The sequence below is a fragment of the Poecilia reticulata genome, linkage group LG10 (assembly GCF_000633615.1).
Source record: "Poecilia reticulata strain Guanapo linkage group LG10, Guppy_female_1.0+MT, whole genome shotgun sequence".
In the NCBI taxonomy this organism is placed as follows: Eukaryota; Metazoa; Chordata; class Actinopteri; order Cyprinodontiformes; family Poeciliidae; genus Poecilia; species Poecilia reticulata.
This window is the reverse complement of record NC_024340.1, coordinates 14,921,529-14,945,534: the sequence shown is the minus strand read 5'-3', so window position 1 is coordinate 14,945,534 and position 24,006 is coordinate 14,921,529. Positions and strand designations below refer to the sequence as shown.

At 36.2% G+C, this 24,006-nt stretch overlaps 2 protein-coding genes and 1 long non-coding RNA gene across 8 annotated transcripts in view; 2 read left to right on the top strand and 1 right to left on the bottom strand.

Annotated features, from left to right (window-relative positions):
• Positions 1 to 402: 402 nt before the first annotated feature.
• On the bottom strand, positions 403 to 1,414 carry LOC103471628 (uncharacterized). Of its 2 annotated transcripts, none has more exons than XR_534690.2 (3): positions 893 to 1,414; positions 695 to 807; positions 403 to 609 (listed from the first exon to the last, which is right to left on the bottom strand). It is a non-coding gene; the product is annotated as an uncharacterized LOC103471628 (long non-coding RNA). The 2 variants fall into 2 exon arrangements; XR_534689.2 differs by having other exon boundaries at positions 403 to 606; positions 893 to 1,413.
• A 1,769-nt stretch (positions 1,415 to 3,183) lies between these two features.
• gdpd2 (glycerophosphodiester phosphodiesterase domain containing 2) lies at positions 3,184 to 21,368 on the top strand. Of its 5 annotated transcripts, XM_008420760.2 has the most exons (17): positions 3,184 to 3,273; positions 3,782 to 3,893; positions 7,683 to 7,833; positions 10,574 to 10,677; positions 10,784 to 10,877; positions 10,962 to 11,021; positions 11,106 to 11,204; positions 12,041 to 12,131; positions 14,970 to 15,118; positions 15,455 to 15,540; positions 15,695 to 15,839; positions 15,924 to 16,139; positions 16,212 to 16,357; positions 18,914 to 19,061; positions 19,213 to 19,295; positions 19,372 to 19,400; positions 20,418 to 21,368. In XM_008420760.2, exons 3-17 carry the CDS (start codon positions 7,750 to 7,752, stop codon positions 20,456 to 20,458), a joined length of 1,575 nt encoding a protein of 524 aa, XP_008418982.1. In that variant the 5' UTR covers positions 3,184 to 3,273; positions 3,782 to 3,893; positions 7,683 to 7,749; the 3' UTR covers positions 20,459 to 21,368. The 5 variants fall into 5 exon arrangements, with proteins under 5 accessions (XP_008418982.1, XP_008418983.1, XP_008418984.1 ...); XM_008420761.2 differs by lacking the exon at positions 3,782 to 3,893; XM_008420762.2 differs by lacking the exon at positions 3,782 to 3,893 and having other exon boundaries at positions 3,231 to 3,252.
• Positions 21,369 to 22,324: 956 nt separating this feature from the next.
• Positions 22,325 to 24,006, top strand: part of dlg3 (discs, large homolog 3 (Drosophila)) — a 109,484-nt gene continuing 107,802 nt past the window's right edge. Inside the window, exon 1 of the mRNA XM_008420772.2 lies at positions 22,325 to 22,426. Within this exon, the coding sequence (XP_008418994.1) occupies positions 22,402 to 22,426 (25 nt within the window). The 5' untranslated portion in view covers positions 22,325 to 22,401. The remainder of the gene's footprint in view (positions 22,427 to 24,006) is intronic.

Below are 24,006 nucleotides of genomic sequence, written 5' to 3'. Positions count from 1 at the left end.
AAAACACTGTATTTCCTGAAATATGTTAAATAAAAAAATTAATATGTGGTTTTGCCATAGTAAATACGGTCATACTGCCTGAGGCATAGTATCTACATAAGTGAAAAACACGGCCAGACTGTATGATATATTGACATTTTATTATTAAAAAAACCCCCAAAAACCTTATGGTAAATTTCTGGTCACTGTTCTTACCAGAATTTTACCATAAAAATTATAGTACAACAAACAAGGAAGTGTAACTTGTCAGCATTTCTATACAGAAAGTTATAAAGAAATTCAAATTAAACAAAAATACAGATTACGAGTAATCCACTTACAGAAACAATTTCTATTTAAAAATTCAGTTAAAAATAGAACTGATTCTATTTTCTGTCCAGTTTCCTCACGGTATTACTGAGATCTGGAAAACAAAAACAAACAAAAAAACAGCATGTGTCCACATAAGAGATAACCTATTGTAGAAGAAAAACCAGTGATAAAAGGATTCTTGATCTGGGCTGACAGTCACAAGTCACTGAGTTCAGACTTTGCTCAGGATGGTTGTAGTCTTCCCAGTCACTGGTTGAAATTGAGACTCGCATATTGCCAATCGGGTTTTCCTCTCTGCTGGAAAACAAACAAAGCAAAAATTAGAAAGATGCACTACATGAACATCGTATAAATGCACCATTCGCTTAAATGTTTGTTTCACCTTTGTTGACTTGCATATGGAGACTGGTACTTCAACCAGGCAGTATGATCATTTCTGACTGAAAATTCAGTAGTTCTTAAACCTTTGTTTGTTGTCGACAGGTGTGATCCYCTCTGCAACCAGACAAAATACACAAACAAAAAACATAAATAAAAACAAATATAACCGTTTTAGGCAATTTATGAAATAGATACTCACCATTTATCTGAGTCTCATGAAGGCCAATAAGTTGTCTTCAACCATTTATGTAAGTTACAATTCCTGCAAGCTAGCAGAAACAAAGCTGTAAATGTGTACACTTTTCATACAGGCAAACAAATAGATACGCCTGAGACGATTTATGCTATGTTAGTTTTTCTCAGTTACTTTTGGTGCATTTCTCAAGTCATTGTACAACAGTAAGCACATTTCTCAAAACAATTCGTAGAAACAGCAAAAATAGCATTTGTTTGCTTGAAAAATCCTTAGTTCAGCTCTCAAAATTCTGTCAGTTAACATATCAGTGACTCAAAATAAGTTATAGATTCTCTATGTACAGATAAGACTTACAATAAGAATTTATTAGTCATGGGAAAAGTCTACAAAATTCACATTTACCCTTTTGCTGTAATTTATTGATGGACCATGCCATGGTGATTCAGAAAGAAAAAGACAGAAATGCAGAGAACAAAAAAAGTAGAAAAGGAACCACAGGACAATCTCATGGACCCTCGTCGGGTCAATCAGTGTTGCTTCCTAAGTGGACAGTTTGATTTCACAGAAGTTTGATTTACTTGGAGTTATATTGTGTTGTTTAAGTGTTCCCTTTATTTTTTTGAGCAGTATATAATCTCTGCAGTCGTTCCAACAGAAACATTAACGGAAGTGTTGCATCTGAGAAAATTAAATATTCCATATAGTACAAATATCTAGCTGCAGTGCATGTACATAAACACCATGGCTCAGAAATTACACATTTCTTTATCAGTTGGTTTAAGTTATCTAACTTCAGTTAAAACCATGATAGGAGCTCACCTGTGATGCAGAGATGTGTTTCCTTCTCCTTGTGAACGCGCAAAAATAGCAGAAGCTTGATTTCAAAGACAGTAGCCGCATCCTGACAAGGACCAGGCCTACTGGGCTCTCAGCACCCTGAGCTAGCACCTCCTAGTTAGCAGCCTTAGCTAGTGCACTGTGACTTTATTGTGTTGAGTTCAGGACACCACAGTTTCCTGAGCCACACTCAACTACAGGAACAGAGTTGAAAGAAACTTGCTGCTGATGCTGAATGATCAAGCAGTAATACAAACTAGATAATTATTTGTTTACATGACAAGTAACAGTCTCCATTTACTGTAAACCCTGCTATTTATCACAATAACAAAATAAAAAACTCTCTAGACTACTCTCTACTAATAGCACAATATTTAAAACCAAGTGTGGGATTTATGAAACTTGAATGAAGGGCGACTTCACAACTTTTATGATTTTGGGTAACACTAGAATTGTTCTTTATTGACGTTTCACAAATCAGATAAAGGTTTCACAAATCCCACACTTGGTTTTAAATATTCTGATATGAGTTGAGAATAATCTAGCCAAGACTTGAAGAGTCTAGATGTTGTCGTTTTTTAGCTAGAGTTAATTAAATACGCTGATGGTAGTGAAAAATTAGGTGGAATTGCCCTTTAGCCATTTCCCAAATTGGAAGAAGCAATTGGAAACCAACTTCAACTTCATCCAAGCAAGAGGGGCTAACATACAGTTCTCTTAATGTATAAGAAATCTATGGTCGGCATACAATTAATCTCAAACGCATCATTTAATCAAATATTCTCATAAATGATGGTGGCGTTGGCTGTAGGAGTTTGCTTTGCAATTGGTGGGTTGCCAGATCGATGCCTGGTCTACTGCTTAGATTTCAGTTTGGTGTATTAAAGGCATTATTAAAAAAGAAACCAAAATATCACACCAGCATTCTGTTCTTTGTAAAAATTACTTTTGCAGTCTTGTTTACGGTTTTACATTGTAGATATAAATATCAGTAAAAAATTTTAATTTTGGCTGATTAGTACTGTTAAGTTTAGGGTAATTAACTGCTGGCAATATTACAATATTTTTTTATGAACTTTACAATTACTTATATTTTTACAATATATTTCTGTATTTTCTACATTCATGACTGTCAAAATTGCTTAGGATATATGTTTATTGAGTTATGATAATTCCATGTATTTTCTACGGTAATATAATGCTTTGGAATATTACAGTCAGTTTCTGTTGGTATTTTACCTTTTTTTTTTTTTTACCATAGATTTATGGATTTTTTTTTGCAGTGTCGACTTACTGTAATTCCATGTATTTTCTACGGTAACAAGATTCTTTGGATAATACGGTCAGTAACTGTTGGTGTTTCACAATTTTCTACCGTAAATTTACTGACTTTTTTGCAGTGTCGACTTACTGTACTGTAAAAAAAAGTCAGTAAATTAACGGTAACAAACGGTAAAAGACCAACAGTTACTGACCGTCATATCCAAAAACATCTCATTACCGTAGGAATTACATGGAACTATACCGTAAGTCGAAACTGCAAAAAAGTAAGTAAATTTACGGTAGAAAATTGTGAAACACCAACAGTTACTGACCGTAATATCCAAAACATTTTGTTACCGTAGAAAATGGGCAATAGAGCGACACACAGTAGCTATAGCTATAGACAAGCACACACACTCACACACACCTTAGAAAAAACAGTTACCTTAACGTTATGTTTTTGTACTGAGGAGAGAATCCAAGCATTGACATTGAAGAAATACATCGGGTTTAGAACCGATGACTTTCTTGCTGCTTTTAGTAAATATTGCATCTTTAAGCAACATTTACAACATTTTAAATTAAATAAGTCCCTTCTTATTATGTTTTATACCGACACTTTAAAATAAAAGTCATTTTAGAGCATCTACCTGCGCAGCGCACACGGATCCTCCCTCCCTCTCTCTCTCTCTCTCTCTCTCTCTCTCTCTCTCTCTCTCTCTCTCTCTCTCTCTCTGTGTCTTTCCCCCTCCGTGCCCCCACATTCATTCATCAGGACCAATTTTCATTCAGCCCACGAATCAAGACTGCATACAAAAAGATGCGAGAAGCGAAGCAGAGGTGTAGAGGAGCCAAACGGAGAAGGGATCCGAAGAGCAGCGCGTGTTTGTGAGCCGGATTGAAGGTCTGTGTGTCACTCGTGGTTTCATTTCGGTAATGAAGGGTTAGGTGGAAACATTGCGCGTGCTTTTAATCCTCTTTGAGAAGCATGATTAAGTGGTTAGATTAGAGGGGTTTGTCTCCATGATGCAGCGGAGACGACCTTTAATCAGATGTGCACATTTGTTTGCCATGAAATTAACAGCCTGAACCCAAATGGTTTTATCAGTCTGGTCTCATATACTTTTTTTTTTTTTGTCTTTTTGTATTTATGTGAACACAAAACACTTAACTCTGAACAATATTTAATACATTTCTAAAAAATTATATTGAACAGTACAAAAAGAAGAAGAAGAGTTTGGGGGGGGGGGTACAATAAAGGTTGTAAATAAAATATAAATTGTATCTACACATTTTTGTATTTGTACATAAAAATACACATAAAATTTTAGCTGAGTTCGCTAGTAATACTTCTCAAATAAAAACATGAAATCAAAGTACAAAAATTATGAGAAAAGGATAAATCTCAGCAGTGACAAAATGTTAGAATTGTAGATTTTATTGGTATTTTTAGGCTTTTTAGATGGAAAAGTATAAAAGGAGTTTTTCTGGTTAATAATTGAAATAAATAAAAGGTCACCTTTTCCAAGTAATGCAATAAAAAAGGGAAGAAGGAAATAGTTGCTGGAGGTTAAAATTTAACAGTAAATGAATTTGAAAAGGTTTCTAACAATGAAGCTTCTCTGAAATCTAAAAATGGGTCATCGGTAAAGAAGAGTTAAAATGTTTGAAATATATAAAGTATTTGTAGATGTTTGGTGAAAAACATCTTGAGTAAGCAAAGACAACAAATAAACTTTCATCTATTTTGTGGCATTTATTGTGATAACAAAGTTGAAAAATGTTAAGAAACTTATCACACTTTCTTTTTAGAAAAACATAGATGTGGCTCAGTGACAGATCAGGTGCATCGTATATCAATCATCAATCAAGTTTATTTCTATGGCACATTTCAGCAATAAAGTATGTAAATAAAATATAAATTTTATTTACAAATGTTTTATTTGTACATAGAAATAGTTGTTCAAAATGTTTCACATCATAAAAACGCAAAATTACAAATATATGCAGTGGATACAATCCTTAACACGTCTTTTGCTTCATCGTCTTTCCCTTCGCTCTACTTCTGTCCACTGTTGAAAAAAAAGTATACTACAGCCACAAAACTTTTTTTAAACAAACAAAAAAAAAAGTAAGACAAAAAATCTTCAAGACAAACAATTTAACATTTTGTCTCTTAAAATAAAACTCAATCTCTGGCCCTTTCACCAGTTGGATTAGATTATCTATTTGTTGCTCTAAGCAGCCCAGTCGAATTTTATTTATTCATTTTTCAAGTATATTATATTTATTGACAGTGGGGAAGAAAAAGGTTTCAAGCAGAAACAGCAACAAACCAAACTGTGTTATCAGATTTGTATCACAATTCTTATCACTATAAACTCCTTTGCACCAATACAAGAACAAAGAAAGATTTCACATTTATTTTAAGGAGGAAGTTGTTTTGTTAAACCTCATTTCATCTAAACAGCGGTATAAACCTGGCTCTCTAACATTTCTCATTAAGCTCATTTAGAAATCCACAGTTCTTTGAGTATAGGTTGCATGATGCGGTGTGAAGTCATAAAGAAAACTTTGTGAAACAAATTGCAAGTTGTTTCTACATGTGATAATTTACTCTGCCAGAAGGTGGTTATTTTTGTTTTCTACTTCCCCAACATAAACTGCAAGGAAGAAAGTAATTTTGCACAACAAATGAACTCGTAAATTCATAAGTGGGTGACTGTTGTAACAAAGAAGCATATTGTTTTCAGGTAACGATCACATGTTTGTGTCCTTTTGTTACCGTGACATAAGCTGTCAAAGTGGTTAGTCTATAGTTCTTGCTCTACTTTCAGCTTAGGTTCAAGACTTCCTGGTTTCACTAGGTATGCAGACCTGCCCCAACAAGTCCTCATTAACTCTAATCCTCCAAATTATTTCCAGCAGAGTTTTTTAATGTCTAGGTGTCATTTTTACAATAAATAGAAACAATAATAATGCTAAGTGTAAGCATAAGTGCTTTTATTACAGCAAATTTGAATGCGTTTCATTTTGCCAGTAATTTTGATGTTAATGCTAACTGCTAATTGTGACCAAAACATGAAGAAATGATTGTTCATCTGTTCTTTGCAAGCTAAATATGAATTCAGTTTTTTATTGTTGTTTTTTTTTTTATTATGAAAACGGATATTTTAGGAGCCCTACTTCGGTGCTCTTGCTCATCATGAATATGTCGGTCTTAACTAGAACTCGACATTTCTCATTGAGGTGACGATCTTACCGTGAACAAAATTCATTTAATACTGATAGTAATAATCTCCGCCCACTTAAATTTGGGCCATTTTCTGTCGACATTTATCCACTCACTGGTCACCAATGGGTAACTAATGTCAATTTGGTAGCATAACTTATTTTATCACGCTGTTGTAAGTACGCTGAAAACAAGCTAGCTTGTCTTAAAACAGCCAGATAAATGCGGGTAGCCATGGCAACCAGTGAGCAGACTCTTTCTACAGTGAAGTTGCGTGCGCATCCGCTGTGTTTACATACAAATAACTCCAGTTAGTAAGTCACTGCAGTTACAGCAGTTAGTACAGCAGTTCGTAGTTATACGGCACTTTGTTTTTCCACGAAGCAACGTGTTTAAACATTGTTTAATACTGGCACCAGCTATAAAGAGGGAAAAGGTGCTACAAGGATTTAATTCTAAAAAATATATTTAAAAAATATATATAAAATGTTCTCCATTTAGGGGATCAATAAAGTATTATTATTATTATTATTTATTTCAATCTGTATTCTGTCTGTTAATAGGTTTACGTGGCATAAACCTAAAGTAGCACATAAATGGAAACATTGTAAAAAGCTTAGTTACACTCATCTTTTACGTGTTTCAGCTCTTACAGTGGTGATGTGTGGATTTCAGTGCTATGATGAATGGAATGTGCTTTTGAAGTAATTAAATCTCATGAACCACCAGTAAGGCTTCAACCTTTTTCAGAGCAGCATGCAACATTAAGATTTATCTTTCTTCACTTGATCCTATCAGCTAACTTTGAAGCCTCAAGTGAAGACCCGGAGGACTTTATCTGTAAAAACGAAAACCACTCAAGTGATAAGGAAACTGGCAGAATCTCAAGTGAAAGCAGGTCTAGCGAGAAACGGGTCGTAAAACAGTAGATTTCACAACTGATGCCCCAAATAACTCATCTTGGAGTGACACAAGTGACAGGACCGTTTCCCATGTCCTTTACGTGTGCGGGCAACCAAAACCTGGCACAACTGAAGGATGCCGAGTCCCAACATGTCGACTATCTTGTTATATGACCCATTTCTAGAAAGGTGATGGACAGCCTAATCCCTTGTACACTTTTAGCTGTTTTTCAGGTCCAGCTGTTCTGTTTGCAGCTTTTTACTCACTGGGAGTTTGTTTCCTGCTTAGGCTATCGGTGCTTGGCTGTGCCTGTCACTGTGACCATTTGTGCTGCAAAAAGCTAGAGTTCTCTCCCAGGACCGACTGTGCAGCGCTCAATACCCCATGGTGTTGGCCATTGTAGGCTAGTGACTATCCCCTCTTTTGTACACAGACTCCTTTGAGAAATTGCCTTAGCACCCAAAGAACCTCTGCCTCATTTGCTTTCTATCCCCTCCCTCATTGCTCCATGTGCTTGGGGAGATGAATGAGACTAGCCTTTCTTTTCTGTGTCCACAGAAAGGATTATAAGAGTTCCTCCATCCTCCTCCAGACATTTTCTTCACTGTGAATTTAAAGAGCTGTGATGGCCCTGGGCAGATGTTGCAGAGGTTTCAGCAGAGCTTTCTTTAGCTGCCGTCGAGAGGAGCAGAGGGACAACGAGAACAAGGTACGTATACATAAAAAATTTCAGGTCCATACAAATTTAATTGTCAATCAATGATTTATCAGATTAAAATGAATTCCAAGCAATTTAGACTTTCTCAGGGTTGTAGTTTCCCACCATCCAGAAGAGGGCGCCTCTGGTCATTTTTAAAGCTGCAGTATGTAATTTTTATTTTAAAAATAATTTTTTTTTACTTATTTGATGAAATATGGTATGAGACAGATAGCCTGGGGAAAAAAAATCAAGTTTCTCCGCCTTCTTTCAGCGCTCCCAGGGCTAATAAGAAACACCCAATCAGTGTCAGGTCTTATTGCTGTCAATCACCCCCATGTGGTGCTGCTCATCCCTCCCCCGGCTTCACCGGTAGTGAATGCTCAGGCTAGTTAATATGGCCACTGACGACGGTGGATAAACAGTTTTCCAGTTACATTAAGTTGTTTCTCTACCACTAGCACATTTAGCAATAAACATGAGATTGATTGACAGCACTAAGACCCTCCTCCTGGCTCTGATTGGTTGTTTTTGGTTGGGAGCGGTGTATTTGTTCAGCCAGCAACAGTAGTTCAGAGTGAAGATTGATCTTTTCACAGATTCTCTGTTTCATCACAAACCATCACAACATGGCAACAGTTACCATGTATGTAAAAAGACATGTTTTTTATAAAAGCTGCGTACTGCAGCTTTAAGTGGAGTCAGTTGATATAGGAATAAAAATGGCAACAGCATACCAGAACGGAAAAGTGAAATGGTCCAGTCTGGTGTGGGATATATGATGCACTTTATGCGGTTCTGTTTTGAAATAAACACTTGATTGTCTTTCAGCAGAGGTTCTGCATGATGGAGCTACATTAGCATGCTATGAAAATTAGCCTTTATGTTATGGAAAGAAGGTTGGACCTCTTACCACAAGACAAAACTCGGGTTTTTGAGAAAATAGCTGCTTATCAATTAATTTTTAGTCGATAGAGAAGGTCAATTAACAGTAATTCAGTAAAAAAAAAGAAAAAGAAATGATGAACGGATGTATTTATTATTATTATTTTTAGCTTTCTCTACCAACCGCTCAAAGTGCTTTACACAAGAGACACGTTCGCCTAGTTGCATGCACAAACCGAGACATGTTCATACCACAATACATAGACCAGTGGGTGACTTGGCTTTAAGTGCCTTGCCCAGGGCCACATTAAAATGTGGCACAAGAAAGAAGCTGGAATCAAAGCCACAGATTCAAAATCCCAAGCAGCTACACTTGCCATTGAGCAACAGCTGCATCACAGTCAAATTCACAGTGATATATTTCATGTTCTTGTATCTCTTGATTTTGATTATGGATTACAGCTAATGAAAACTCTGCAGTTTCAGGCTTCTTTGGCATGAATTACTACAGGCCTGGGGCCCTGCTGGAGTGGTGAGGAAGCCCAGGTTGTTTCAACAGCAGCTTTTCTGCATTGTTAGGTCTGGTGTTTCATCTTCCTGTTGACAATACTCCATTGCTAGCCGATCAAGAACAGTGATAGTTACAACAGGTATTGGCATCTTTGGCAGTGTGGGCAACTGCTAACTCCTGCTGGAAAACAAAATCAGCATAAAGCTTGACAGAAGAGGGAAACGTGAAGTGTTCTTGGTAAAACAAGTGGATTAAAGCCAGCAGATCAAATGTCTAAGTAGGAGAAGTCCTATTGAACATGATGGAGCTTGTATTCTATGTCCAGGACAATGAGTTCTTTAAATCTTACATTTGGACCTCTGTGCAGTAGTCGAGTCAGTTTTGTGATGTTGCCTCTGGTTCAGGAGAGGTATAACTCAAAGAATGCAACATCCTGTTTTATGGATCTGTCAGTGTGTGGTGGATCTTGAACCACTTAATTCAGCTAAAAAGTCCATATCTGATGCATCTGTCCTGAAGCTCCAAACTCGCATTTAAATTAGTTGTTTCCTTGGTATTTGTCTTTTTTTAACCACATTTTGTCCTTCCACTTAACTTTCCATTAATATACTTTCATACAGCACTCTGTAAACAGTCTCCTTTCATATAATATTCTAATTGTTTGCTGAACAAATTATTGTGTTTGTAATAAAAACACTACAGAAGTAAATGTTTGAAATATAAAGAATCTTCATGTCATATTTGTATGGCTTTCCCCTTTTTATTTTTTAAATAAGTGAAATAAACTTTTTTGTTATATTCTAATTTATTGAGTTGCACCTCTGTAAATTTACGGACCTTAGCTGTTTTATTAATGTTAAGGATAACTTAAAGTATTGAGCAGAACTTTTATTCCCAGTAACCACAGATTAATAGTCTACAAACGGTTGAAATCTTCAAAAACAAATATTACAAATAAGTTTGTCTTCTGTTAATCACATTTTAAATTAAAAACGGTCCGTTTTGCTTGTCAGAGAGTGCTAAAACACTAATAAAAAGGTGATGAAGATGTGATGACTAATGGTTCCAGTTTGTGCCAAAAACAATGTAGAAACTGACAAGCCTTGACAGGTTTTGCTAGATTTACCTGGAGTACAAAGAGAAGGAGAATGACGATGTCCTATCATTTCCATTGTAAAAGTGCAGGTGTGTTTACCTGAGAAAATATAAAGGGATGTTTTAGTTGAGCTGTCACGGTAAGGAGCACAAAGTCAACAAGGAGAGAATGTTTAAAATCTTTCACCTCACTTACCTGCATGACCTGCATCATTTTTATCTAGAAACCTAACAAATGATGATCTTATATTTTTGCCACAGCGCTCAACCTGCTGGTGCATAATGGTCACTGTTGGGGCCCTAATTTCCGTCTGCTGGCTTTACATTTGGCTGGTCATCTTCAACGACCGAGATGATTTTAATACGTGAGTGATCACAACAGGAAACCAAGGACCCATTCTTGCTTTTTTGTTTTCAGTGGTGGCTTTTGCTCTGTTACCCGAGTCCTAATCTCTTCTGTTCTATTATTAGGTTGTTATTCTCCCATCTTCACAAGCACATGAACTACTTCATGGTGGCCATGATCATTTTTGCCCTGTTTGCCAGCTACTGCCTTCTTCTGGTGGTGAGAAGCATCATATCAAATTGAATAAAATTGGATTTCTTCAACTGTTTCTGTCTAAACGTAAACATTTTATCTTGATTGCAGCTTTTTGCACTGGTCCAAGTTGTCTTACGAGAAAATCTTGACTTACACTGGATCCACAAGGTAGAACAAACCTTCACTTGTTCAACATAGAAGATCAGATTTAAACACAGCACTAACTATCACATTTTCTTTTCTGATATGCAGGCTTTGATATGTTTTGGAGTGCTGCTCATCGTTGCTATGATTTCAGCAATGACCCTTAAACAGCCAGAAGAATGGCATATTGTTCCTCTTTCACTTCAGGTACAGTGAGTGTGTGGATCATCAAAGTTGGGGATTCACCTGATCAAGTTTTTTATTTCTTTGCCATTTTTTTCCAATGCCTGTTGTTATTGATATTACATTAACATAAGAGAAGCAATGCAATGTTTCTTGACTCTCTAAGCGCCCTTATATCATTTTACGTTTATGAGACTTGAAAAATCGGCTCAATGATTGTTTCGTAACTTTTTTTCACCCTTTGATGTGTCATATATCCTATAATTGACAGAAAAATCAGTTTGACAGGCATATAAAAACTTAGTTGCATAAATATGCACACCCCTAAACTAAAACCTGATTGAAGTTTGATTCATTTCCACCATACAGTCTTCTTTGATAGAAATCAATCAGCTGCAGACACTAGCATCTTTTCTCTGCTGTTATACGAGTTCCTGATAAATCAGCTGTAACATATTTTAGGGCTTGCAGATAAAACCTGAGAAGAAATACATTTTCTGCTTTATAAACTTAATGCTACAAATAAAGCAGGAAGTGCAGCAGCCAACAGTTTTTCATTTTGAAAGACTGTAAATTACTGTAACTTGTGCATACTGTTTTTAAAATGCAAATATGTTTGAGTATGACCGGAAAATGCAAATCGACTTCACACTTCAGTTTGCAGTTTTTTTTCTCCAAAAGGCCTAAAGGGCATGTGTAATGTCTGTCTCATTGAATTTTAAAGCCTACCTTTATTATAGCCATTTACATTTTCCGTTTCTCACTAAATTATTGTAATAGTTTTTATTGCCAAGCACAATGTAGAGGTTTAACTCCAGACTCCAAGCTGACCTTTTTATTTTTTTGTTCTCTCTTTGCAGTACACGGCTCCTTTCTTACAATTCGGTGCTGTTGGAGCCTTGACCCTGCTGAGCTGGTTGGTCTTCCAGTCCTTCAACCAGGTCCAGGAAAGTGAGTTTCACATCCATGTCAGTAAATAAACACATGATTCATCTGCACCATTGCATAGACTGATTTCATGAGACATAAATTCAGTTGCAGGATTAGTCATTAAATAATTTGTAATAGTTATGAATCACGAAGTGACTACTCATGTGAGGGAATGTGAGTACATTATGCAACATTTAGAGCCAGATAAGCTTAACATGCATTTCAGATCTGCTTTGTTATTACAGATTCATTTTGAACTTGCAGTTCAAAATGAATGTAAGAAAAGGAAATTAATTTTCTTTAACAGCAACACTCAAATCTTTTACAGCTTCTGCCATTCTTTAAAAAATGAAGGACAAATGTGGGTGTTTATTTTTAAAGGAATAAAACATTTCAGTTCAAAATACATTTCAGTTTGTTTTTCTACTTAATCCATATGTACGACACCAATTTGGTATTCTTCATCCCAACGCTTATCCTCACTTTTTATTGTTACATTTCTTTATTTTTTACCAGAATGAGAGAGAAAGTTGGACACCTGTTTTTCTAGCACATTAGTAAACAAATCCTTTTCAACTATGACAAGCAACACAGTAATGGCTGTTTGTGTCAGTTAGAAGTATAATAGTAAAAAAACAGAAATCTCTGTCACAGTTTCATTCTGATGCTGAGCCAAAAGTGACAGCAGGAGCCAAGGTAAACATGAGGCATTGCGCAACATAGGACAGTACCTCCTTTAACCTGTAAGATGAGATTTTAAATAGTGTTTTTTTTTTTTTGACAATTTGTCAAAAAACATGACATTTTACATTTTGTCATGAAGATTAACTGCTGAACAAACAGCTACCACTTTACACATGCTTAGCAGGTTTTCTAACAAACAATCTCTCCGTGTCAAGCGAAGCTCGTCTTCAGGAGCAGATGAACAAATTGCCATAAAATTATTTGGAAAAACTTCAACTGCAGTTTGAGATCTGAAGAGGTTGACTCTAAAAAAAAAAAAAAACGCTAAAACTTTTAGCGAGCTTTGTGAATTTCTGTGTTTTTTCTCTAAAATTCAGAATGATTGGTTGGCTTAAACTCATCTATATTTTAGAAATGGGTTTTGCTTGGACATTTAATTTAACAAGCAAGTAGCTTTTGAAAAAAAATTGTGAATACATTTACAGTCATGGTAAAAACAAAAAAAGCCCTCTATGATTTATAATGATTTATATTTAAATAATCAGGTTTCTAAGTGTTTCAGTCTAAGTCCATTAAAAATGCCAACTTTGCAATAAAAGTGTCATTATTTACAAAATCATGCAAAGTTGGCACTTTTAATGGACTTTTAATGCAACTTTTAGAGCAACTTTGCATTAAAAGTGTCATTATTTACCAAATGACACTTCATGACAACTGTCATAAACGTTCATAAAGACTTCTTTATGTTCATGACTGGTGTTATGTCATGTTTATGACAGTGTCATGTTAGTCTTATGCACAGCCCTTCTAATAAAGTGTTACCAAAAATTTTTTTCTGGATTCTAAGTTCGTTCTAATTCCTTTTCTGGGTTGCAATAATATGAGTCTCTGCATAATAGTCTAAAATTAACCTAATATTGGCCTAAATAGTGAATACTCTACAGTTTCTAAAAAATAAGCTAAATAATGACTAATAAACTAGAATCTCTGGATTTCAAGTTTGTTCTAATAACTTTTCTGGGTTAAAAGTGAGTGCTCCACAGTTTCTAAGAGGAAAGGACACATTATCGCAAATGGCAACATTCAGACAAAACAGTGGGCAAAACAAAGACATGAGTGAAAGCGGTGACGTCACAGGGCCATGAAACAACGTTGCTCAGCCTGCCGGCAGAAGTCCTATAAAGATGTTGTTATCGAGGAACATCCTTGGGAGCGCTCAGCTCCACAGCTGCATGGATAACAGGAGGGGGTGAGGTGGGACGGAGCGTTATGTTTACATATCTTCAAGGAGATTGGAAACATGCTGCCCTTCCAAGGCAACATGGGGAAAGCCAATTCAGATACAGAATGTCTTTGGTCGGGTAGATTATAAATTTCAATCTTCCCTAAAGTCTCTCCGATACATCTCAGTTCCCAATTATCCAGATTAGCTTGGTCGTTCCACTGAACCGAAACTAGCAACTTCTCCAAGATTGATTCCATCCCATTAGTGAGTTTTAGAGTCCTCAGCTGGGCTGCGAGTCTCAGCAAGGCTCACATCCAACTTGTGTCTCTGTCCACACCACAAGTCTGAGCGTTCGCTATTTCGGCCAAGTCCGTCACAAATTTGTCAGTAAGCCAGGAATCCGCAAGCTCCAAACAGCAGAAATCCCGTTATCATGAATAAATCCAGGCTAATCCCGCCGGGTGTGTCCCCGCAGGTCAAGAGAGCTCTCCTGTGCCCAGTCTTCTCGTCAAGAAAATTTGATCAATTGCATTGAGAGATCGGTTGACCAGATCCATAATTTGTAGATTGGTAGGATGTGCAAAGAAAAGCTAAAAAAAATATAGAAAAAGACAGGACAAAACAGAGCAGGCAGGACAGGCAAGGGCAGGGAGGGACAGTCAAGTGTAAAACAAGCAAACTTCTTCATTTATTTAACATTTATATATCAACCTACTTTTTGATTAATGCAGCTAATAATTAATTGACTACTTGACATCACTCGTACATTATGTATAGTTTGTTTTTGCCAATAATTGACTTTAGTGAAAAGTGGTGAAGACAGTATGTTGCAAAGATGAAATCAACGCTGACATCCTGCTGCTAGTCCTTCAAACCTCTAAAGATGATAGTGTGAAACCATACACAAACCTACTCAGCATAAACAGTTGGCTGTCTTGTTTTCTTTCCAGAATCAAAGTTCCTGATTGCAGCATCATTCCTTATTTTGTCGGCATTCATCTATCTGTGTCCCCTGCTCATCCACTCACCCTGTTTGATCGACATAAAGGAAATAAATTTGACTAAACCAGACCTCTGGGGCCACAGAGGAGCACCAATGGTGAGCATCCTTTTGAACAAGACAAAAACTTAAAAATAAACAACCTGCATGGAAAGAAGTGCAGTAATATTTAACTGAAGCTTCTTATTTATTTAAGAATCAATATTGATTGTGTGTTGGGCAACAACAAGGCATTTTTTCTTATTTTTGAAAGTGTTGCACCGTTGCAAGTCATATGAGGGGCCCCATATGGCCAGCAGCTGCAGCCATGCTCTGCTGCTCGATCAACAATAAGCTCCATTTAATATAATGTGCACTGAGTTTTGTGTGCTCTCACAGCCTCAGGGTAGTTTGTGCAAAAAAAGTTTCTCACTCATATGTTCTGACTGTGTTCAGCTGGCACCAGAGAACACCATGATGTCCTTTGAAAGGAGTGCAACAGAGTGCAAAGTAAAAGTATTTGAGACTGATGTGCAGCTCAGGTAGGGTTAAATTGTTTACCGCTTTTATTCATTTTGCCCTTTAATATTTCTATTATCATTTATCATCAATGCTTTTGTGAGGATTGTTTGTAAATGTGGCAGATAAAAATGAAGCATTTACAGGAGTCTCAATAATTATTGTTTGTTCATTTAGCAAAGACGGAATTCCCTTTCTGATGCACGACAATAAGAACGAATTCCTCAAAAGAACAACAAATGATACACAAAAGATTTCTTGTGGCAATCAGGTGGACATAAGCAAGCTGCAGTCTCTAAATGCAGGGAAATGGTTCATAGAGGTGAGTGCTGCCTCTGATATGAGCCTTGCTACAAGTTTGAATTTTAAAACGAGCAAAAAACACTAAAATGATCTGTCTTTCCAGAACGATCCTTTTCAAACCGTTCACCTGCTCAACAAAAGCCAGAGAGAGAGAGCTGAAACACAGACTATTCCTACACTGACGCAGCTTCTAGACCTCGCCAAACTGCACAATATTTCCATTATATTTGACTTGTATCGTCCCGAAAATTGTAGTAACACTAATGACACTGAGGACACTGTGAAAGTGATCTTGGATTCAGGCATCAACCACGAATTGGTAGGTTCAAATGTCCTTGCAAGTTTGAAAACATTTCATTTTGCAGGATTTTAAAGTCTTGTCTTTTTCTAGATCTACTGGCTTCCACCACAAAACAGAGAATATGTGAAGAAGACTTCAAGCTTCATCCAGGTGTACAACAATACAAAAGAGATGTCTGCACAAAATGGAGCTCACCTTAATGTTAAATACAGTGACCTGTCTGCAGATGAAATCAGGTACGACCTAAGAACAAGATGAAAACCAACAAAAAAAACACTTAGATTGTCTGCAGATACTGTTTTTATTGGGTTTGGCATGCAGAGTAGTGTAGTGAATAGAAGCATGTCTGGACAAGGTGCCAGTGCTTTACATGTGAAACTTGGCTCAAGGGGATACAGCCGAATAACGTCCCGAACCTAAAGGGGTGTTGTTAAACGGATGAGCAGTCATAAAACATTTACTAAGGAATGAAAAACAGTGTTGCAACATGTTTAAAGGAGTTCATGAATCGGAGCAGTTCACTGACTTTTTGGAAGTGTTGCGATGCAGCAAAAACATTAACCGCTGCATTCCTTTGTGACACTGGATTTTCACATTTATACAACAAAACTTATTATTGATCATGTTTACATTTGCATGCCTGGTCATGCCTGTGTGGCATGTGTCCCCAACGATCAACACAAGCTAAATCTCTGAGATTTCTGATCTGGAAACTTTTAATTAAGAGAAAATAAACTGATACTGAGAAAACATTTACATTTAGTTTAACTTGTTGTGCTTTTGCACCCCTGCTGATAAACACCCTGGGCAAAAGCCCATTTGGCCAATATTAAATATTGCCACTTATGAGAGGACTATTTCTAAAAGAGCTTCACTCTTAGGGCCATGTCTTGCTTGGCTTAGATGTTTTCTGAATTTGCAGCGTGTTGTTCATGGCTGAGGAAATCCACCTGATGACTTTAAGATCATTTTCTGATCTCTTTAGTTCTTTAAGTTCATCTTTAGAGTAAACAAACAGTTTCTTTTATTCTAAAGAATCACAAGGAATATTAAGTCTCAATGTCTGACACATTCATTTCATCTTCATTTTGCCTTCATTTGGATCTAAAACATAACAGAGACTCTAGCTACTGCCCTCTTCTGGCCAATTAAGGTTAGTTTAGTATATCAGTAGATCCTTAACTTTTGTCAGATGTAAAAAAAAAAATAAAAGTCTGTAAAAGACTAATACAAAAACAAAACAGTTTGAAAAATATTGATCAATATTTTGGTAGTTTAGATTTAAATGCATGCAAAGTGTGCAAGGAACTTTTTTATGGAATAGATGATGAAAGTCGCATTGCCTTGACAGCAATGTGAGTCTATCCACTTCTGCAAATCCACTCTGGATTAGATGTGGTAAGACTACTGTTGTCAAGGCAAACCGTAGTTTAAATAGCCCAGAAATAGGATACAATGAACCAAAATTCACTGAGCGAGATATAATCCACGTTAAACTGAGGATGAAAACAGTGGCTGGTGATTGACTGTAACATTTGGTTGTTAAAAACCCACGCACCCACTATTTGGCATCAAAGTTGTTTATGATGACAAAATTGCTAAAGGAATAGCTACGACTTCAAAGCTGCAACATTTTCCATAATACTGTATGTAGAGTTTATAAGTCCTTCTAATGAAATGCCAGACAAACGTCTGATTGCTGTCAGCGAAGAGTAAAGTGGCGGCACCCTGAAGGAGCTACTCTTTCCTCACTTATGAGTCAGACAACTATGACAGTTGATAGTTGCGAAAACACAGGCAGCCATGTTGTGGAAGCTTAAGTTTCATCAATCAAGACTGTTATTAAGGTAGTGCTGTATTTATACCACAGGTGACACAGTGCAAGAGGCATGTTTGTAAAGCAGCAGACTGCAGGCTAGACCTGAGAGAGGTCAACTAATTATATCAACTTATACTTTCAGAGTTTATCTATAAACAACAACAGGACAATACGGTGCAATATTTTTGATTTATGGGCCAATTTTGTAGATACTTATTCTATAGTTTCCTTAGGTTTGTGTGTTAAAATCTAAAAAAAAAGGTAATTTTCACAAAAGGCTGTAATAAAATACATGCCCATGCCTATTTTGGGTTACTTTCTGGTGGTTTTCTTTGCAGTTTTCTAATGTATTTACATAAATCTTTAAATCGCTAAAAGACCAACTTATATAGATGTGCCAATTTGAAGCATTTTAAAGACAATTGGAAATGTACAATGATGTAAAACAGGATTTTGCTCGCTTTCAACAAGATTCCTTGTTGAAAGGTTTCACATCATCAAACAATTCTAAATATCACATTAAGATAAAATATTTAACTCCGTTTTTAAATTCCATTTGCAATAAGCGATGCAATATTAAAATTCAGCACCTGAGGGCTGATTTGGGTTATTGTTGAAGACAAGCTTGGGTGCTGCTGGTATTCATTCTGATGCTACTGTGACACGAACCATCCACCTACACTGTGCTGCAGACCAAACACTCCTCCCCATAGCAACAGCAGGATAATAAGCAATGTCACAGTGCAAAAACTGCTCAGTGTTAAGCAGATGGTTTTAATTTTGCAGCTGGGTCATTCATTTACACACAGTTACAAACATACTTTTACTTAAATACACACAGTATGGGCATTTATGGTTCCTGCTTTGAATTTATTCCTAGTTTATGGTATAACCCATCTGCTGCCTTTATGTGTTTACAATATTACAGTCCTGAATGTTCTTTTGTACCTCATGCTGAGTTTATATCCGACAGGGACCTTCGAAATGGCGGCGTTAAAGTGAACATGTATGTGGTCAATGAGCGCTGGATGTTCTCTCTGCTGTGGTGTGCAGGAGCCAGTTCAGTCACTACTAACAACTGCCAGGTGTTTAGCAAAATGGAGCAGCCTGACTGGACCATGGTGAGTGATGTGCACACATGCAGTAACAGCGGCTGCTTGTTTGTTCTTCCCACTCCAGCGGTTTAATTATCAACTGATCATCCAACACTTTCATGGTTCCGTTTTGTACCACTTCTTTCTGAACTCTGTGACCCTGGTTTGTATGTTTCAGGCACTTTCTGTTTATAGAACATTATGGATTTCAGTAGATGCTGCATCCATTTTGATAATGATTGCTGTCTTTGTCTATCACCGGTAAGCTAACTGCAATTTTTTTTTTATTGAAAAATGTTGATAATTTTGCACTAATCTTTTTCTTTGCGTGTGGCAGGAAAAACAAAAGCTCCCATCACAGAGAAGGTAAAATTAGTTAAAAGAAAATCTACACATCATCCTACATATGCAACCCTTACTTAATTTAAATATCAACTAATCTACTGCCTGTTTTCTTGTTTTAATAAATTAATGTCACTTGATTAAAGCTGCAGTTAACAAATAGATGTTACTACATATTTGTTGTGACAGTATAAGACACATAATCTGAGAAAAGCTTGAGCTCTTCTGCCTTCTACCAGTTCTCCCAGTACTAACTGAAGAAACACACCACTAAGTCTGAAATAACCAATCAGAGCCAGGAGGAGGTTCTTAGCGCTGTCAATCACTCTAATGCTCGTCTCCTCCCTTTGAACGCTGCCTCCTCACCACAACATAGCCTGCTACGAATGCTAAGGCTAGTTAGCATGGTCACTAATGACGGGAGATAATTGGTTTTACTGTAACGGTAAGCTACAGTACACTTAGCAGCGCATACATGAGGTGGATTGACACGCTAAGACCTTCTTCCTGGTTCTGATTGGTTGTTTTTGACTGGGAGTGGTACTATTGTTTGCAGACCACAGTAGTAGCACTGGAAGGAGGTGGAGGACCTTGACTTTTTTCATAGATTATCTGTCTTATAACATTCTGTCACAAAATGGAGGCAGTTTTAACAAATCAATCAATCAATCAATCAATCAATCAATCAATCAATCAATCAATCAATCAATCAATCAATCAATCAATCAATCAATCAATCAATCAATCAATCAANCAATCAATCAATCAATCAATCAATCAATCAATCAATCAATCAATCAATCAATCAATCAATCAATCAATCAATCAATCAATCAATCAATCAATCAAATAAATTATGGTAATATAAATATGGAAGAAACACATTTTTGTTAAAGTTACTGCATCTTTAAGCCCAGGTAATATTCCCACCTTAAGCGTTCTTAAGAATTTCAATTTTTCTTGCAGCTGAAACTTTTAAATAATTTTCCTTGTCAATAACAGGTATTGATATATCTTTTTTTTTCTTTCTGTACCATGAAGAATCAACGCTTTTGCCTCTGATGGCCTCAAATTTAGCTTGAACTTCGACAGGCATCAGAAGACCTAAAGCCATCTTGGATCCATTTCTGGGTCACCACAGCGGCTTAAAGCTTCATCAGGGCTAAAGAAAGAACTAAAGTGTCATCACCACACATTTTTGTATTAAGCTGTGAAACAAGAAATTATTTTTTACTGGATTTTTAAAAAGATTTTATTCACATATCATTAATATGCCACTGGATGGCGTTTGGTTGCAAGGGTTTTTACGTTTAAAGGTTTATCTTTTTGCTAAATAAAATACAGTGCCTTTGACCTTCTGATTGTATTAAGTTCTGAACTGCTTTCTCTTTGCACTATATTTTTGTACGATATAAGGAAAGCTACGAATAAGCCTGAAATGTTTCATAACCTTGGTGGATTTAGAGTTTACATTTTTACAAGTCCAAGTTGTCAGATTTCCTATCAGATTCAAGATGAGACTCTTGACTGGGTTACTCTAAAACACTATTATTAATGCCAGTCAAAAAAAAAATCACATTGGTAAAATTAAAAGACAACTTTAAACATAAGTCTGCCATGAGTATGAATCATTTTGAGCTAAACTACAGCTCCACTACGCCATAAAAAACATATCTGTAACCTGAGCCAAATTAACCAAAATGTTTGTTATTTTGTGTGTGTGCTGCTGTTTGAGTTGTATTCTGTGTGTAATCCCAACACTTTATTCTCAGGGAATAAACAACAACAACAACCCAAATTTGATCCATTTTATGAGTTAAGAAGAAAGTATGAAAATTACAGAACTGTCAAAATCTCTCCAATATGGGGTCCATTACTTTTGGATCCAACATTTATCAGATTTTTGTGACATAGAAAACTGACGATAAAATATTTCAAATGTTTTGACATTTTTCAATGTGGCATGTCTTGTGTAAAATCCAGTCAAAAAAAGGATTCATTTATTTTGAATCTGATTGACAAGAAATAAAGTTAAGACATTGTAATAGGCTGTGTTCGTTTTCAACCTTTAAGCATAACCAGTTTGCAGAAATGAGACCTTTTCTAAATTTTTACAGTGAACTCAGAAAGATTAATGAATCTAGATAACTGTGATAACTGTGATGTACATTATTTTTTATAGAAACAATAACATTTGTATAATTTTCATTTAAAGGTGTGTTTTGCACTGAATTAATATTGTACAAAATTACAATAAATTTGGTGGAATAGCTTTTTTTAAAATTATGTTAATATTTTTTTAAATACAGATTTAAAATAAAAACAAATTAATCAATTTAAAGCCTTGTATACAGAGTATGGTGTTTTTCATGCACAGTATTATTTTCTCATGTTGTAACTGTTGTCCTTACTTATTGAATATTGTTTTTGTTGTTACTGTTTTACCTTTGTGTAAATATAAATGCTCACACGGAACTTGCTGCTGTGACACTGGGATTTCCCCACTGTGGGGCAATAAAAGATATTTCTATTTTGTTAGAAAAATAAGTAAACAATAAGTAAAATAAAAAATACAAAAAACACAAAGCAGTGAGTCGGACTACTGGCAACCATATTGCATGCTGTTTAATGCACCAATAATTAGACCATTTTAAACAATACCCGGTTTTATTTATCTTATTGAAGATCTAGCTGTAGTGCTTATTAAAAGTATAATCCGAATGTATTCTTATTTTTGCATGATTAATTTTATTACAACTATTTATCTGAACATATTGTCAGAGCTGTAATAAAAGCATTTATATTTAATATATATTTCATAAAGCAACTTAAATATTAAAAATTGGGTAGAGAGACTGATTAGAATGTTAAATTCAACCAAAAGATCCGAGATTTTAATCCTCGTGCCTACATTACCCAGAATGCAGCGCTGCTACCAACCGTTGTGTGGAGATTTGGGTGTGTTATGCTAGTAGCTGCCATGGTAGCGGCTACTGTAGTCTCCATCCGCTAGCCTCCAAGAGGGATGAGGAGCCGGCTAAACAGCACTGGTAAGCAAACTTATTTAAACTACTGACATATTTTATCTGAGACTTTAAACCTGTAGTCTACGATCCCACCTACGGTTGAATCACTTGAGCCATTTTACCAGTTAACGTTTTCATTCCTGGAGCTAACCAGCCAGGTTCGTAAAGTCGGTGGAGTTCTCCTTTAAACTGTGATTTATTTCAGCACTACGTTATGTCGCCACAAGATGGCGCGCACTTCAAGAAGATGTTAACGAGACGACTTCATGTTGATAAAAATAAAAACCGTTCAGCCTTCCTAAAGCTAATTACCGCGGATGATGATGGGTAAAACATGGTATAGAATGTAAATTAGAGAGTTTAATATATTTTTTAAACTTACGTACGGCTGAGTCAGCGGATCTTTTCCACGATGGCGAGGCAGCGACGCTGAAGTTAGCTTCTGATTCGGCTTCACGGTAAAGGGCTATTTCACAAATTTAAAGGACTATGAAAAAGATCAACCTTGTTTTAAAAAGTAAATGCTTGACTTGTTAGACCTGAACTATATTTTATTAAGACATGCCTTTGAAAAAACTTTATTCTATTTTAAAATGGCCATCCATACATATTTGACCCTCACCACCTCTACACTCACGAAACATTCAATTTGGTGAAACTCCATCCGTCCGTCCGTCCGTCCATCCATCCATCCATTTTCTTTACACCCTTGTCCCTAAGGGGGGTCGGGAGGGTTGCTGGTGCCTATCTCCAGCTAACATTCCTGGCGAGATGGTGAAACTTCAATAAAATACAATAAAATTATACTTTGAATGTGTTTTCAGTGTGGATATGTACTAGGTATAGAATACATTTTGTTTGCTTTGACAGGGTGAAAAAAGTAGACCTTACACCCAGGGATGGTGGAAACATCTCTCTAAGCATATGTAATGTTATTTACCTTACTGTGTTTGTTCTAATGAAGTCAGATTGAAGTACAAACTTTACCTATTCCACTCTAACACCTTCTTATTTAGCTATTCAGAGTTGGACTTGCTGGTGTTCTTGAGATGTTTGTTCTGATGCACCAAGTCGGCTTGAGTACCTGAACTAATTCTGTTCTGCTGGAGAACAGAACCCGTAGTTTTATCAATTACAGTACCTGGAAACGGCAAAGCACTCCCACACCATTATAGCATCATCACCATGTTTGACTGTGTGTATGTTGCTTTTTTAAAATGCTGTGCTAGTTTTATTGAGGGTGTTACAGGACACAGACCTTCTAAAAAAGCTCCACTTCTGTCTCATCAGCCCACTGAATATTTTAAGTCTTGGTCATTAAGATGTTTGGCTAATGTGTCTTTTTCTCCATTGGTTGCATCTGAAACCTATCAATGACTTCTTGGACTTGTTAATGCAATGCTGACAAATGCCAATGACTTTGTTTCTCATTCTGTTTTTAAATGTGGCATTCAAGATCTTGTGAACTACATTTCACCAGTGTGGTCTGTGAATCTGCAGATTTTCAGGCATAGCTTTGGGAAATAAACTCTGCTTTAAAAAAAATTTATTTGTCAAGGTTGCTTTATGACAATAATTTGAAAACTGCAATTTTGTCTAATATA